The sequence below is a fragment of the Panicum hallii genome, chromosome 9 (assembly GCF_002211085.1).
Source record: "Panicum hallii strain FIL2 chromosome 9, PHallii_v3.1, whole genome shotgun sequence".
NCBI lineage: Eukaryota > Viridiplantae > Streptophyta > Magnoliopsida > Poales > Poaceae > Panicum > Panicum hallii.
In genome coordinates this window covers 11,027,342-11,044,410 of record NC_038050.1, presented here as the reverse complement: position 1 = coordinate 11,044,410, position 17,069 = coordinate 11,027,342, and the positions used below count along the sequence as shown (strand labels likewise).

Sequence of the window (17,069 nt, the reverse complement as noted above, 5' to 3'; positions counted from 1 at the left end):
AAGCCAAATAGAGTGGTGGCGGTGACAAGAGACAAAAGAGAGAAAAATAAAGCGGCGCCCGACAAGGTGGCTCGTAAGGTGATAGTGAGCTCAAATCCGACGCGGTGGCTCAGATCACAAGAGGTAGGGCGAGCGGCAATCACTATTCTCGCCACCACGATGAACCTTTGCATCTGCTGCTTGATGTTGGATTAAAGGAGAGAGCGATGGCGGCGACGCTTGATCCAAGAGAGGGAGGGAAGGTGTGAGAAAGGAGAGAAAAGGGAGCGGGGAGAAAAATGATAAAATGAGGGGAATTAACTTACCGACAGTTGTAGTAACTTCTGAAAACCTAAATTTCAAATTTTGGTACGTGCATGAAAGAAAATTGTAACAGGGTAGAAGTTTCTGGTAGTCCGCGGGAGATGCTTTACATGGATGCTAAGTTCTCCGTACTGATTAAGGCTCATTTAAGTCGAGATAGAAGAATGCGGCAAAAATTTATACTTAATTATCATAGATAGATTTGCACTATTTACGATGCATTTATTAGTGATAGACATGGAAAGAAGAGACAAAATGTGCATCGAGTTATCATGGATTTGCATTTGGAAGAAGTCTATATTTTTACAGAAAGTTTGATTAATTTTAAACAATCATATATGGTGATACAATCACACTAAGACAAATTCCGGTATCTGCATTGTTAGGATATATAGTCTACAAAAATTGAAGGAGAAACGAAATAGGAGAGCATCGTGACAATATATATCTTGCTGCGGTAAATTTACTGCAACTATCAACTAAATATTCAATTTCGTGCACTTCCATAACATTGCAGCAACACCTAGACCGTGGACAAAAGGCTCCACAAAGACCACGCCTCCAATAAGGAAACGCCGGTCGACGGTCGTGCACTTCATCGTCACCATGGTCCCATCAATAAAGGCTAGATCAAACACTTTCACCTTCGAGGGCAAACTATTCCAACTCCAATCGATGTCTTCAACAAGCTGAGGTTAAACCTGAGAATTTCTCCTCGGAGTTAAGGAATCGGGATCCATTTACCACAAAACAAAGTTCATATCAGTTATGCCTCCTTTCCGAGCCAATGCCATCCAAACACCCAGTCTTGGCCAACTGTCATCTTTAGACGTGTCACCCCTTGATAATCTTGTCGCGAAGTAGTCAATAGGCACACACACAGAGTCCACGGAGACCCAGCTATTCTAAAGAAGCTTCTTTTGACAGAGCCAGCGCTCAAACCTTGAACGTTTCCCACAAGCTGCAGCGCTCAAGAATGATCAGACTTGATCCACTGCAAAAACAACTATAGGAGCGTAGGTAACTAAAAAACTAATGCTGCTGCTCCGAGCTTCATGCTACGGATGCGACCTTCAGTTTCTGGAGCAGAGCCTTTGCGGCCAAAATTTTCGCCACTTTCTTGTTGCGGCCTTCTCCAGTTCCATAGTACACTGTCCCTGCAGCCTTCACCTTTGCATCCACCCTTGTTACTCCAACTCCACTATCACGAGTTTTAGAGTATAACGGCTTGGGGTATTTTCTGCGCTCGCATATTTCTTTCAGTTCTGACACCGGGTACAGCTCCACAGTCTTTGGGGTGGCAAGAGGTTCCAGTAGGCGTCTCATGGCTCTCCAGACAACCTCCTTCTTATGCTTGCTGTCGAGGTAAATCGCACCAGCTATTGATTCAATCAAATCTGCAAGGTCCTGTTTTTTTATATTGTTTTTGGTGAACAAGCAGCAAACCCAAGTTAGTCGCGAAATGGAAAATAAAAGGTCAAAAGAATGAGCAAAATATAGATTTCCAACTATTCAGAAAGCTGGATAACAGAGTCAAATCATGGCTAACCTATTGCAGTCCCATATAGCACGTTACTATTTCAAATGTTTAACAATATTCACCCTAACATTATCTGTGATATTTTAAAACTTTAAATGAAAGCCGTACAAAACCAGCTGCTGATTAGCAGCGTTTATCTACCACAAGACACGGTATAAGAGAACAAATAATAATGAAAAACAAGAGCTGAACAGAACTGGCCAGTTTCTTGCATACGAGCTGAAAACATAGAAAATATAGTAGAAGTATGCTCAAAACAAACTCAAATAAAAGCACTTTATATAGCAACCTGAAACAACTGAAAAGTCAAGAAAACACACCTCAGGTAGACCAATGCCAGGTTCCCAACCATGCGATGGGCCTGAAAATGACCGCCCCGAATTCTCAAGGTCGTTAATCATCTGGTTTGATGATGAATGAAGAATATGCTTGTGTAATCCTGCTTTAACAGCTGCATGTGCATAGCAACAATTGTTCACAGAAGCTTTCCGTAAATTTGTCAACAATGCTGGTGTACATCCTGGGTAGTACTGTTTGTAGAAGTAATCAGTTAAGATGTGGTCCAATACTGCATCTCCAAGAAATTCAAGCCTCTGCAGGGTAGGTGCAAACTTGTTAAGTAAACATTACCCACAAAAAGAACACCTGGAGTAAAATACCATTTCCCTAAAAGAAGTTAGTAAAAGGGGTAAGACAGTACTATAACTTTCATGTATTTGACTTGGTTTATATTGGTTTTGTTTAACAAAGGCGTTGATAATTATGAACGGGCAATTTCGTCTGTGTTCTTGCAGGTCAAAGCTGCACAATAGAACTGCAAAAAGTATTGTTGACTTAGAAAAAAATTATTTTCAGTTAAACACAAAAAAATATAAACAATAGTTACTTAAGATCGAATTGCATTGGTTCTTCAAGATTAACCTCATAGCAAGGGCCAGCATTATTGTAGGAACCATGTGTCAATGCTTCTATTAACAGTGAACGATCATTGAAAGCGTAACCGAGCATCGTCTCTAAGCTTCTCACATCAATGATTTCTTCAGATTTTGTTATAATTTTCCTTTCATCTTGCATTTCATTATGCAGTTCTAAATCCATTCCTAGTGTTTTCATGAAATGAAATGCTGCCTGTTCACCAGAAGCACTGAGATAGGCCCCAATCAAGGCTTCGACTGTATCTGCAATTCTCTTGCTTTTTATGGATATTTCCTTCAGTATGTACATATTATTTGTTAATAGGAACAAACATTTGGTGTTACCCCATATGTCATAACCAAGTCCTGGAATGATCCATTTTTTGATATTAAACTCTTCACCTCGAATGTACCCCTGCCAACCATTAAAAAAAATCTGTAAACATTATCTAGACCTAAGAATAAGCATATAAATCTTAAGTCTTGTGTGACATGACAAAGCAACTAAAAATAATTCTGTTTTACATGCATAATAATGGTTGCAAAATTTAGTCCATTTAGCTTAGTGTTTCATTGCATAACATGGTAGAAAATTGTGGATAACAGGATTATCAAAAAAGTATTTATAAAACTTGGAAGGAAGGAATGGACAGAAAAACGTATATCTATATCACAAGTAAGATTTCCATGAAATACTGCTCCCAACAAGATCTTAGCTGAGAGGCCTGTTTGCAACACAGATATTGTGCAGAAAGCATAACAATTCCTGCAACATTTCCATTAAAAGACTGCTCCAAACAAGGTCACTTGAACCAGGGTGCAAACATGCATTACTAGCAAAATGGACTTGGAAACATAGCAACAAACCAGGTTCCAAGTTCAGGACTTCTTGGCTCTGGTACATATTGAGTTTCAATTGGCAACTGCTTCACTCAAAAAGCTTAGCCTACTATTACACTTTGGTACTAAGTTCAAAAAAGATATGCAAAGCAGATTAGAAGGTATTACGTACCACAAGATTCCTGTTGCAAGCCAGCTGGCATAGAGTTGTGTTGGAGACCAATTCTTTTCTCATAGAGGTTAGCTTGCCCTCTCGATGCTTATATTTGCTAAAAAGATGCTGGCCTGTAACATACTTAAGGAAGGAATCCCCAAGTGTTTCTATTGATTCCAGTGAAAATTCCTCCTGGCATTCCTTTGTAGTAAGTGCTTCCAAAATCTGCATATGAAGCAAAATGCTAAATTTAAATTTATAGGAAACAAAATACTTTAAGCATTGTAATGTCAGTAGAAGTTGCAATCAATTTAGATGCTAAGTATAGTACTGGTAAGCCCTCTATGTACATTGACAACTGCCAATCCAGTTCTTTATTCTGAAGTCTTTAACAAAACTGCTATTTATTCTCAAGACCTTAACAAAACAGGAGTAACTCAAATTATTTTCTAGAATATAAGCGCACCCAGTTGATTTAGTATCTAGTCGCTACTACAGTTATTATGGAGTAAAACAGATTACTGCCGAGAGAACAGAACCTTCAGAGCTGTTATGTTGAACTGTTGCATTCTTGGGCCCAACTGGATTTTCAACTTTGCAGAAAGAAGCAGACACTGGATACGATACATTATGGAAGGAACAAATGAGAAGCTGCACAAAATATTTGTTGACACTGGCGCCATGACTACTCTGCAGAGTTCAGATGGCAACTTAACAGCAATTCTACCGCTAGGTTCTGAAGCAAGGAAAAGGATGATCAAGTTAGCCATATGACAAACATAGCCTATTAATAGCTGTAGGATCAATGGTTACACTTCCAAATTCTAAGCTGATTCTATGTCTTTTGAGAGGCAAACTACATGTGCCTACCTTTTCTTTTGTATGGAATCTGCCTACTAATTACTTATGCATTGGTTTACGAGCGCTTTTGTTTCAGCTTAAAAGACAAGAAAAGCTTGAGCCTCGCACATTGAGACATGATTCAGCTTCTTCTCCTTCTTCTTCTTAAACAGGCTTATTCTGAAGGACTTATTCACCAACCTATATAGGAACTGTTTATAGAGGTTGAGCTCCAAGAACAAGAGTCGGAGTTGGCATACATTTCCAAAATAATTTGTTCAGTACTTCAGCTTAAGTTAACGAAGACAAGATCTATAGTTATTGAAACTTGAATTTCAGTCTGTATATTTATTTATCCATGAGGCTTTGTAGAGCCTATACATTAGGTGTCTCATAGATTATTGCCCATTTTTCTAAATTGTAAAGTCTTGGATGAACTAGTTCATGCATTAAACCATAGGGAAGTCGAAATCATGAAGACTTAACATTTTTCAGCTATGAAATTTGAATTTACAGCCTATACATTTTATTATTTCATGTCCTTCGGTTGAAATAGTGTATGGTCAGACGTTCCTTTTGCCACATGATGCTCTTTCAGTGAATAGTAAGTACTGATGAAGATTCTAGATAAAATACGAACAATATAAATTCAGTTCCAATTGCAAAGGAAGAATATATCTTTCAATAATTGAGACACATATTTAGCATTTGTATTAGTTGCAAGGAATAGTTGGGAGAGTATCATAAACTCTTGATGGATGTAAAACCAATAATGTTCATAACAACACATACAAATATCATTCATTTTGATAATGCTTGTAAACAATCAGCATCCATACCTTGTCATATGCAAAATATATAAATCTGGCAGTTCCAGGATTTGATCATAAATTAGTTGAATTTATACATGCTATTGAAACAAGATAGCAAGAGACAAAAATATTGGTACTACTACAGAAAACAACCTTTCCCTTTTCCGTAGCACTTGTAGAGGAAATTTTGCACTGTGAATAGTCCACTGGCAACCAATAGTGGGTTGCTTTCAGAGGTTAAAGATAGGCCACATCTGGAGCATACAAAAAAGAATACTGAATTTGTGGACGTAACTCCTACAGCTTAGAGGAGCATTTAACAAATGTAAGGACAAAAATATAGTCTTAGTTACCTTTTGGAGCTAACAACACTCTTGTCTCTGAAATGCAGCGGGTTGTTTTCATTTAAGTCAAGGAACCCTGTAATATTATAAAATTTTCCATCACGAGGGATGTAGACAACAGAATTCTGAAGCATGCACCTGCAGCAAGGACCGTCCATTGTCTGCAGTAAATCAGCGTCTTTACAAGAATGACAATGTCCCATATCTTTTTCAGTCGCATCATATACTGATGAGGTTGAAAACTTGATACCACACCAATCAATCTTGCCAGAAACTGAAGGCAGAAGTAGATAGACAACGCCTACAGATACTTGTAGTTCATGGAAGTATTTTATAGCATCTCTGACCTCCGAATGGTCATTGCCAATGAGCAAAGAAAGAATGGTGGTCTGAAATCTTCTCGCAAAAATGACCTGAAGAAGCAAAAATCGTGCCCTTCACATCAGGAATACAGGAGACTCAAACTTAAAATGCTAACGTTTATGAAAGAAACTAAAAAGTAAAAACAGGATCCAGAGATTAAGAAACTAGATGACAGAAATTCCATGTTTACCTGTTCTTGATTTAGATGAACGATACTCATGTACCGAATGGTAACATCAACACCACCCGAGTTAAATGAGTTACAGAGGAATTCAGGACCCATGTCACATTTTACAGCTAATATTATGTCTGCTGGAGTAGCAGTTGTGTTCAAACACCCTCGCAACGAGATGTTGTAGCAATAATACAAGCCGCGACGAGAAAAAGACACCCAATTGTCCACTAGTTCTTCTGGAAAGTAGACAGGCTGTCCATGCTGATATTTATCCTCGGCTGTGTGAGTGAAATTTCGGATGAGTTGTCACGAAGCTAACTGTATCGCAGGTGCTCCAAAATAGGTGAATCGGTGACATTATCAGTTTCTATTGAGTGAATGAAATTCCAGTCTTCAAAATAAGAATAGCTGAAAGCATCAGAAATTTCGTCGCGGGATCGAACCGGGAAGAGCAACGCACTAGTTGCAGTTTGATGGTACATACGTATTGCACTGTGCAAAGCGAAACAGAATGAGGATGTTCCCGTCGAGCGTACCGTTGCCGCCAGTCCCTTCTTCGGATTCGGATGGAGCTCCTCCTCCCCGCGCATCAGCCACGCCGGCGCCGGCGCCGGCGGAGCCGCCCATGGCGGTGGCGACTGGTGAAGTGGTGAGGTTATGGCGAGAGGTTGGGCGAGGAAAGGGGACGGGAGGGAGGCGGAGGAAACCGGTGCAGGTGTCGTCGCTTGGGCTCAGTTGCTGTCGTCGCTTGACTCGTGCGCGCACCCGACGAGACTTCGGGCGGACGGAAGGAAACCGCTGTCGCCGCCGCGTCGGCCCCCTGCTTTTCGGTGGCGCGGCTTTTGAGGATGACGAGGACTGCTTACGATCGGGGCCGCTTGGGCGCTGACGTTTGCTGCTAACGCCGTCCAAATAACACAACCGACAATTCAAATTTTCAGGATTTTCCACCTAAAATCATAAGATCCTTTGCTTATTGTGTGTTGGTGATTTTTCAGTGAATGTGCTTGATGGACAAATAACGATGAAAATATGACAAAATCAATTCCAGAATGCCCAAGCCAGTTAGCAGTTGAAGCAAAAAAAAAAACTAATTGTGTCATATGGTCTAAAAGAGTATACTGTTGATTGTAAACCACAAACTCAAATGTTTTTTTCATCTAATTTAAATCTAGAATTCATCATATATGGTAGTATACTAATTATCTTTTTCATCAAACTTACCATAAATTATAAATAAATTATCTAACATCAACAACAAAGAAGGCATAATAAAGTTGGTATGACGCTGCCAGAGCTGATAGCGAAGAATGATGGAGAAATAGGCAGACAAAATCAAGTGTGGTTGGATAGAGAGGCAATCCAGCGAGATTTGAGGTTTGTTGGGAAGGGAAAGAACCTCGGGTTCACAAAAGCGGAAATTTGGTGCATTGGTGCTAAACAAGCTTCTATAAATTCATCGTACAATTCAAAGTTCAAACATTTCATATGTAAATTTCCGATTCAAATTTGCGCTTCTGTGAATATTTATGTATGATGAATTGATTCGTGCAAAAACTCGTTTTTTGTTTTTTTCCCTTTTTAGAGAAGATGGATAATGTGTGGCGTGCATCTGACCAAATTACTATTCACATCGGCGGTGCCGCACTTTTCACCCGTGTACCTGGTGGAACCCAACCGAGTTGTGACTTGTGGGCCCATCACATCTGGCCCGTCCCCACCACTCAAGAAAGCGCCAGGTTTTCCCGTTCCCTCGCCACAGTCCGGACGGCAGCGATCGGTAGCAGCACGCGCCACCGCGACGCCGCACCGGAGCAGCGAGCGAGAGAGCGAGAGAGAGAGCGAGAGAGAGCGAGGGATGGGGGACAACGAGGCGCGGGGGGACGATTTCGAGAAGAAGGCCGATCAGAAGCTCTCGGGCTGGAGCTTCTTCGGCAACAAGTACGAGGATGCCGCCGACCTCCTCGACAAGGCCGGCAACTTCTTCAAGCTCGCGAAGAACTGTGAGCCCCCCGCACCCCTGTTGCATTGCATGCCTTTGCAATCTCGCCTCCGTGTGCTAGTTTTGAGACATTAATGCGCGATCGGTCGGATATATGTTGGTGTCTGATGATGTCGTTTTCGTTGGGATCGCCGGGGATGCGAACGGAAACGCAATTTCTGAGATCTAGGTTTACGGTTCCATACGAGTACTTTTGGTTGGGAAGGGGTTACGCGGTATTCATAATTTCCAGGAAATTCTCGATGCTGCCTATTATGGCGATCTGAATTTTGAGCTCCCTGATGCTACCATCCATTTGCGTTTTTATATGTTCCATGACCTGAAATGCAAAGTTTTGATTCTCAACATCGTCCCCCCATCCCCCACCACCACCAATTTGTTTTGGCCGCATAATTGACTCTTCTAGTGTCTTCATTCCAATGTTGAATTCTGTCCCCTACACCATCGTATTGGTCTGATACCTGAATTATCCATTAGGGATCCTGAAGTCCTGATATGCATATTCAATAGCTATTGTGCCTTGTCATCCATGTCGAATCCATTTACAATCCATGTTGCAGATTTCTTCGTACTGGAATTGATCAACTTCTCTTTTGGATTCAATTAAAAGAAAATTTTCCTATCCTTATTAATCACGGTCACTATTTGCTACAGGGAGAAGAGCGGCTGCAGTATACAAAAGGATTGCAGATTGTCATTTGCAGGTTTGTTTGGCTAGCTCTTTTTTTTTCTGCTTACCATGTTATGGGATCATGGGAATTAAATTATGGGACATGCTACCAATGTTTATTGTATAGGGAGATAGCAAGCATGAGGCTGCCTCTGCATATGTTGAGGCTGCAAACTGCTACAAAAAGTTCTCACCACCAGGTACTTTTATTTACACCTACCTGAGTATGATAAATATCCTCCATTGTTATTTCTTTATTTCACATTCTTTCTGTAATATATTTCTTAGCTAGATATACAATTCGGTAGGTCCTGCATATTTTTTGGGATATCAATTTCGGGGCTAGTGAAACTCATTCAGTTGACCAAGTTACGGTTCTTGATTTGTTCCTTCTTGCTAAATATGTCTGCCTCTTTCCATAGTTGACTACCCTTGGACATCTAGGCTAGTAAATTGTACGCAAAAGGTGCACATCCTTTTAAAAATAATTGTTTTAGTGTGATATATGAAACATTAAGACTATGTATAATACTTTATGCAACTAAACAAATCATTAATTGAGTATCTTTTGAGCGAACATCATTAATTGAATTTGGTCCACGACTCCTGGCATCCAACCAAGCCAAGTGAAGTTCGATTCCCTTGGTGTGATTGTTCATGCTTCAACATGCTTTACTAATTATTACATATAATGTTTGATGTAGATGCTGCACAAGCACTTAACAATGCCGTCAATCTTTTCTTGGAAATTGGCAGACTGAACATGGCGGCAAGATACAGCAAGGTTGTACGCTATTGATGATCATTTAATGTTATATGAGCACATGGGTGCCTATATTTTACTCTCTTCTTTTACCATTCTTGTACTATATAATAGAATAACCTGCATATCTGTATTACTGAATAATGAACTTGGATTATGTGTTCACTCAAAAGAACTGAAGAATTCTCGTTATTATCTGGAAACACCAACATGATGTCCTTGAGTTTGAACATTTCAGGATATCGGTGAAATCTATCAGCAGGAACAAGATTTAGAGAATGCTGCAGTCTACCTGAGTCGGGCTGCTGATCTTTTTGACAGTGAGGGACAATCATCTCAGGCAAACACCATGACACAGAAAATTGCAGAAATATATGCTCAGCTGGAAAAGTAAGTTTTATGTAACAATGGCTTGTTATGCAAATAACAATTCTGAATAACTAAAAAATCTACCAATAAAATACCATTTTTCTGCTGACATAAGTGCAGATTTTGGCTGGTATTTAAAATGAAAGCCTGCTCGGTACATGCTTCCTGATTTCTAATTTGATAAATGGTTGTTAAACCTTACAGCACACTAAGGATATGGCTAGTTTGGTGGAAGGACAGGCAAGGAGAAGATGGCGTGTTTGCCCTCGTTAGAGGCTCTCGACCAATTAAGTGGAGGATAATTCCTTGCTTGATTCACATTGAACTGCCAGAATCATTATATAGAGTCGCTTCCTAACAATCTCAGCTAAAATCTCGGTAACAAATAACCAATTCTCAAACAACCAACTCTTCTAAACAATAGCTAACAACTTAACTGCTAAATGGATTACTCTGCCGACTGAAACTCTGCCATGGTTCTGCTCCATTGTGGATGCTGAAATGATTTGGCCCCATTTCTAATTTCGCCTTTTGGAATGATTTGTATTCTGTAAATTGGCTGATTTTAATCAGGATACGTATTTGATTTGAAATGGGTAGGTTAATGTACCAGCTTGAACTGACCACTTTTTTCGTCTAGTTGTTAGGTGATTATTTCTCTCTCTTTGATGATTTTGTCTTGCTTTCTTAGCTTGTTAGATAATTTGCATGATTGCGGCCTCTAGCACTCCAGCACAATTAGCACACATACTGCCATTATTTTCAGGTACCAGAAGGCAACAGAGCTCTTTGAAGAAATTGCTCGTAAATCAATAAACAATAACCTTCTCAAGTACAGTGTTCGAGGAATTCTACTTAATGCAGGCATTTGCCAACTATGTAGAGGTGATCCTGTTGCTATAAATAATTCATTGGAGCGCTATCAGGTGTGAACTGTTCCATTGAACTGTAAGTTGGTTGCCGTTGTCAACTTATCTAAATGTTACTCCTTGTGGCAGGACATTGACCCAACCTTCTCAGGGACACGCGAATACAAGCTTTTGGCGGTACAATACTATACTCACATGCCTTTTCTTCACTGTGTTCCTCTTGATGACTATTCATTAGCTTGAATTACGTATTGGACGTCAACAATCTAAAATGAAGCCCCAAAAAGGCTGTCATTCCGAGCTGTCTAGTAACGAAAACATAGACATTTTGTTTCTCTTGGTGGCTTGCACTGAACTGAAACTTGCATGGCAGGATCTTGCAGCCTCTATGGATGAAGGAGACGTTGCCAAGTTCACTGATGCCGTAAAGGAGTTTGACAGCATGACACGCCTGGTACTGTCAATTGGAATCTTGCCTGTAATTTCCTTCGTTGCTTTTGGCAGGTGTTCTTCAATAGTAGGTCCGTCCCCTTTACACGAGGTGTCTTACGTGGATCTGTTTCAGGATCCTTGGAAAACAACTCTCCTTCTCAAGGCAAAGAACGAGCTAAAGAAAAAGGAAGATGACGAGGATGATCTAACCTAGGGTTTTGCTCTACAAAAGGTTCCATGGCCCCCATCGTGGATGCTGCCACGTCCTCACCCGAGATGTAATAGATATACTAACTTCTCCTATGGACGCCTGTTTTGGACCACTATGGTTACCACCCAATTCGCTGTCACATATTAGAACGACAGACTCGGTAGCTGTTAGCCTCTTCTCTTACTGGCGTCCTGCTATATGCTCGTTGTTTCTTCTACTGCTGTTCATGGCTATCTGTTATGTGCATATTGCTCCAGACTTTCTAGTATAAATATACTAAAATAATAGGAACGAGGAGTTTGGAATTGTTTTAAATGTCTGGGTGCTGTTTGGAAAGTGAATGGAAATAGGGTAAGATGGGGAGTAAGAGGGGAAATTTCAACAATAGGATGAGGAACTTTTGAAAAGCTAATAGGATGGGGAATATGAATGCCATTTGCTTGCTAGGTTGAAGTCCCTGCAGCAGCGAAGTGATCTAGCAACAGTGTCGGTTCCTCCGCACGGCGGCAAGCGTGCAGCGGAATCAAGGCCGTCGGAGCCCGCGTGCTCTGTCGATCGACCCACCGAGCACGTCAACGCAGACGTCCAATCCGGTGGTGGCAGCGGGCAGCAGCTAGGTGGTTAAAGTTTTGCTGCTGCCGCCGCGCGCGTCCGTACGCCGGCCGGAGCAGGAGCGGGAGATGTCGTCATCACCGGCCATCATCCCAGACGTCGGCAGTCCTGAGTCCTCCCCCTGCACGCGCGCTGCCGGTGCCGGTGCCGGATGGGGAGATCCTGCGGCAGAGCCCCATCGGCGGATCGGGGAAGTCCATTAGTGGCGGTCGGCCGGCCTCAGGCGGCGCGGCGCTCGACGGTCCCAGGAATGGAAGGATCCGGCTGCGGAGACGGACGGGAAAGGAGGCTGGCTTCGGTCGGGACCGTGACGCGCGCATCGCTCATGGAGCCACCAGCACTGTATTTATCACTGGAGAGTAGAGACGGATGCTGGCGAAATATATGGGGGGAGTTAAGCCGGCGGGCCTCGGACAGGGCTGTCAGGCCATTACTGTTCCCGGGCCCGGGCGCCCACCTTGGCAGGCCCGAATGTGCTGCTATACCCTCTTCCTGCACCATTGGATTTGGATATAGTAGCGCAGGTTCATTGATGAAGCCCAGGCCCACAGTGCCTACCTAGCTAGCTGGAGAGGGGGATCAGAGACCGGCCGAGAGAGAGAGAGAGGGTGTACGGGTAGAGGCTGATGGGCGAGCTGCACTTTGCCACGCATAAGAGATGAGATTTCGCTGATGATTGCTAGCTGCAGCTATCATAACAGAGAGCTTGGGTAATTAAGCTAAGCCTAGCCTCACTTGTGCTGCCGGCAGATCAGGCAGACGAGTAGCAGGTAAGTACGTGGCTGGGTGGCTGGCCTGGTAGTGGTAGCTCGCGAGCTCTACGTGGGAACGGGAGGGGAATCCCGTGACCCGACCCCGCCCGCCCTCCTAACACCATCACCGGTCACAGGCGCGGCCGGCCTCGCTCCGTCGTCTCGCTCATCTCATGCCTGCCCGCCTTGCCATTGGAGCTGGAGCGGGACGCGTCTACAGCTCACACCCACAGGAACAGTGCGCGCTACAGCTGCGCGCTACCATTGCGGTTGCACCCCATGCACCTTTGATCTCTCCATGGATAGATGGGATCACAGAACCAACCAGAGCTCCATTCTGCTGCAGTGCAGTGAGCCCTGTGCGAGCAAGCAACGTCATAGCTGAATTCATCGCCACTGTATTTTCCAAACAACTTCGATCATGCTACAAAGCTAATGTATACGAGCATCCGCGTTTGTACTATATTTCTAAAAAAAAGTATATACTACAAGCTGACTAGAACTTGCTCAAAGTTAAATCAAAATCTGTCAAGATTTGAATCCAAATCAATCCCCTTTATTTGCCCCCCCCCCCCCCCCCCCCCCCAAAGGGACCTTCAGATCATAGGCTGGGATGAGGAGTGGAGCACAGAGTAATCAGCATGAGGTATGACAGATTAATATGCATGGATGGGTCGACAAAGTGGAAAAGAAGAAGAATGAAGTAAAGAAAAAAGAAGAAGAAAAGAAAAGAAAAAGACTACCATGACAACATGGATCGCCGATTAGAATGTCTTTGACAAATATAATATACCATGACCACAGACAATGATTGACCAATATATGAAGTTAGAGATGGACAGCTAGTTAAATCAACATATAGAACAAAGTGGCGATTCATGCAAGCTCTGCTAGCTCAATTCCTTCGGAATCAGCCCTCCCAAATTGGAGCCCTTCCTTGCTCGTGCGCCATTGATCGATCAGGTGGTGCTAGAGAAGCTAAGCGAGCTTAATTATGGCAGCATCGCGAACGTCGACATGTCGCCCCACGACGGGATCGCGCTGCCGCAGTTGGTGCCGCTGTCGTCGTCGCCGCTACTCCGGCCGCTGCTGACGGCGACGTTGCAGATGGCGGTGGCGGCGGCCGCGTTATTAGCGTGCGCGGTCGGGGAAGGGAGCACGCCGTAGGAGCTGTCCATGAACCACGACGTCGCCGCCGGCATGGTCGACTCCATGCCGGGCGGCGGCCCCGCCATCTGCAGGAAGGCGCCGCCGATGTGGGCCGCTGATGCGGGGGCGCCGTCGACGTGCGCAGCTGCGGAGGTAGGCGGCGGCGGCGGGCCAAGGAACATGGTGGCCAGCCGCTGCTGCTGGAGCTTCCAGTGGAGGTCCTGGTTGATGAAGCTCAGCGACTCGATGGACGACGCGATGCTGCTGCTCACCGCCCCGGCGTGGTCGTTCATCGCGTGGCCGCCTCCGCCGCCGGAAACGTCCCCGCCGGCCCCCGACGGCCACTCCCCGAACGGCACGTACTGACCGACGGCCTGGGCGGCGTGGAGCCGCGGCAGCGCCATCATCCCGACGGCGCCTGCTGCCTGCTGGTAGTCGGCCGCGGGGGCGCCGCCGATCGGCGACGACGCCACCGGAGCGCCGCCGGCGCCAAGGAACCCGAGCCTCGCCGCTGCCTGCTGGTCGCCGACGCCGCCCTCGACCGGCAGGTTGAGCGAGAGGCGCGAGGAGGCGGCCGCCGCCGCAGCGGCTGCGGCGACCGCGGAGCGCGAGCGCTTGTTCTTGCGGCAGCCCCCGCCGACGGGCACGTTGCGGAGCGCGCCGCCCTTGGTCCAGTACCTGCGGCACGTCTTGCAGAAGTGGCGCGGCTGCGAGAGGCTGTAGTTGTTGTAGTAGCAGAACTTGGTGTTGGACGAGTCGCAGCGCGGGCACCTGAGCCCCTGCTCCGGCGGCGGGGGCGGGGGCTGCTGCTGCTGCTGGGTAGCCGGAGGCGGCGCCGTGCCCCCACCGCCACCGGTACCACCCTTCCGCGTCCCGACCGCGTCGTCCCCCGCCGCCACCGCTGTCGACGACGCCATATACCTCACCCCGCAGCAAGCAACACGGCCGACCTGCGATCTAGTAGAGTCCGTGCTCTCCTCTCACCGCCGCCGCCGCAGAAGCAGGTTGTGTCCGATCCGTCGTCCTAGCTACTAAGCTAGTAGGCGATGGCGACGAGCCGCAGGCAGCTAGGTATCAGGTGCTTCGGTGGGTGCGTGAGCGTATATAAGGAGAGGAGCCGAGCACCGGAGCTAGCTGCTGGCCTGGATGTGGCGTATTGTATGGAACGGTGGAGGAGGGTTTCCTGGCGCGGAGGGAAGACGACGGGGGTCCTATTGAATGGCGTCTCATGTGTGCGCTAGCTGCATGTATGCATGGGATTAATGAGAGCCTCGAAAGCGACGTCCGCGGATTGGCGCCTGTGATTGCCATCAAGTTGCTAGCGCTGCCCTGCCCTGCCCTGCTCATCACCACCACCTCAGCAGCCGCAGCTGGCTCCCGGCCTCTGCCTGCAGGACGACGGGGAATTACTAGTTCCAGATCTCCATATTGGCCGGCCATGATCGGAATCACTGTTCCTCCGGCCGGCCGGCCGGGGTAGGCCCCGAGTAAATACGCACTCGATCCAGAGTGCAGGCGGGCGCCAGGCCGGCCGGTAGTAGTTTTACTGCCTAGCTCCGAGCTCCTCGTATGCGAGCGATGTCAGCGTGTGTCACAGTGCGAGAGCTGCTCGATTCTCTCCTTGTTAAGGTAAGACGATGACGTCTCGATCGATCGCGTAGTCGGAGCACCAGCGCGAGGTCGTAATGGCGTAGCCTATCCCTCCTGCAGCTAGTTGCCGTACCTAGGGCGCTAGTAGAGGCCTAGAGGGGTCAATCAAGGTGCCATCAATGGATGGCGCAGGTGCTGGTGGGGCCGACGGCCGCGAACCCGGCCAGAGCCAGACGCGGCAGGCCGGCCAGGATGCAAATCGCGCGGAGACAGGCGCCGCAGAGCGGCGTCAGGGGCGACACCTCTGACACTTGCCTCTGACCGGCGGCAGATCTGAAGGGAGGGAGAGTACGCGGCGTTATGCTTCTACTGTTGAACAGACGCACGCCCTGTTCCTGGGGCCGGCCGGCCGGCCGGCCGGCGGGGGCCAGCATGCCCGGCCGTGCCGTTAATTCGGCCGGCCGGCAGCGGCCGGGGCGAGGGCAGTTACTCCCGGCCGCGCGCGGCTGCGGAGAGATAGAGGATTCTTCCGCCGCGGCAGGGTTTGACTCGCTGTGCCGAGAGGTCTGGCGCGCGCGACGGGGACTGGGGCACGACGGCGCTGCCGGTCCTGCTGACTGCCGCGCAGACTGAGCTCCTGCTCGGGAGTAAGCGACCATCGATGAGCTGCTGAGCTGCTGCCGCCCCGCGCGCGGCAACATACGGACGCCGTCTCAGGCCGGGCTCAGTTCATCGCCGGAGTATTGTGCGCCGTGCCGGCATGTGGCGGAGCGAGCACGGTCGTGGCCAACGTGGGCAGTAGTCTCCCCGGCCCAATAAAGAAAATGCTCAGTATAGCTCAGTTGAATTTCAGCCCATTATGCGTCGATCAAGTTTTGCAATCCGGCCCAGTTTGTTCTGCGGCCCCCTTCTGAGATTTGGCCCACGCTCTGCCGGGTCCGTGGGTCACCACCTTTCTCGCGCCGGTGTCTCCTGTTTTGTTTCTTGGGAAAAATGATCCCTTGCTGAAATTCAGAACACTTCTATTCTATTTGTATCATTTCTCGTATCAATTCAGAAAACTTGCTGACATGTTTCCACATAAGAAGTCTCAGTGGGCTTGCTTGTACTGAACTTGTTTGCTGCTTCTTATATGACATAGCAGCGCTCCTGCTTTTCTTTCAAAAAAAAAAGTCTCAGTGGAAGTGTAATAAAACTCCACTTTTCCGTCAATCGAAAAGAAAACTCCGCTTGATTCCATTTCAGTGACCCGCATGTCAGTGATGAAATCACGTTTAGAGCAACAGGGCCGTCAGGCGAGAGCTCGCTTCAGCCAATCAGCCGAACTAGTCAAAGATGCACGGCCAAGTTACAGTTATGAGCACA

General features: G+C 46.4%; 3 protein-coding genes across 6 annotated transcripts; 1 reads left to right on the top strand and 2 right to left on the bottom strand.

Annotated features, from left to right (window-relative positions):
• Positions 1 to 640: 640 nt before the first annotated feature.
• Positions 641 to 7,116, bottom strand: LOC112875461 (endoribonuclease Dicer homolog 2a-like). Of its 3 annotated transcripts, none has more exons than XM_025939325.1 (9): positions 6,822 to 7,116; positions 6,301 to 6,563; positions 5,757 to 6,160; positions 5,557 to 5,657; positions 4,291 to 4,487; positions 3,770 to 3,976; positions 2,765 to 3,172; positions 2,164 to 2,436; positions 641 to 1,710 (listed from the first exon to the last, which is right to left on the bottom strand). In XM_025939325.1, the coding sequence occupies exons 1-9, from the start codon at positions 6,910 to 6,912 to the stop codon at positions 1,357 to 1,359; spliced, it is 2,298 nt and encodes a 765-aa protein (XP_025795110.1). In that variant the 5' UTR covers positions 6,913 to 7,116; the 3' UTR covers positions 641 to 1,356. The 3 variants fall into 3 exon arrangements, with proteins under 3 accessions (XP_025795110.1, XP_025795111.1, XP_025795112.1); XM_025939326.1 differs by having other exon boundaries at positions 6,301 to 6,676; positions 6,822 to 7,114; XM_025939327.1 differs by having other exon boundaries at positions 6,301 to 6,603; positions 6,822 to 7,114.
• Positions 7,117 to 7,974: 858 nt separating this feature from the next.
• On the top strand, positions 7,975 to 11,916 carry LOC112875670 (alpha-soluble NSF attachment protein-like). 2 transcript variants are annotated; one of them, XM_025939607.1, is made up of 9 exons: positions 7,975 to 8,288; positions 8,942 to 8,991; positions 9,085 to 9,157; positions 9,662 to 9,741; positions 9,959 to 10,110; positions 10,856 to 11,015; positions 11,088 to 11,135; positions 11,332 to 11,436; positions 11,524 to 11,916. In XM_025939607.1, the coding sequence occupies exons 1-9, from the start codon at positions 8,144 to 8,146 to the stop codon at positions 11,602 to 11,604; spliced, it is 894 nt and encodes a 297-aa protein (XP_025795392.1). In that variant the 5' UTR covers positions 7,975 to 8,143; the 3' UTR covers positions 11,605 to 11,916. The 2 variants fall into 2 exon arrangements, with proteins under 2 accessions (XP_025795392.1, XP_025795393.1); XM_025939608.1 differs by having other exon boundaries at positions 7,984 to 8,288; positions 11,332 to 11,412.
• A 1,870-nt stretch (positions 11,917 to 13,786) lies between these two features.
• LOC112876833 (dof zinc finger protein DOF5.7-like) lies at positions 13,787 to 15,261 on the bottom strand. The gene has a single exon (XM_025941015.1). It carries the CDS (start codon positions 15,029 to 15,031, stop codon positions 13,958 to 13,960), a length of 1,074 nt encoding a protein of 357 aa, XP_025796800.1. The 5' UTR covers positions 15,032 to 15,261; the 3' UTR covers positions 13,787 to 13,957.
• Between the last annotated feature and the right edge of the window lie 1,808 nt (positions 15,262 to 17,069).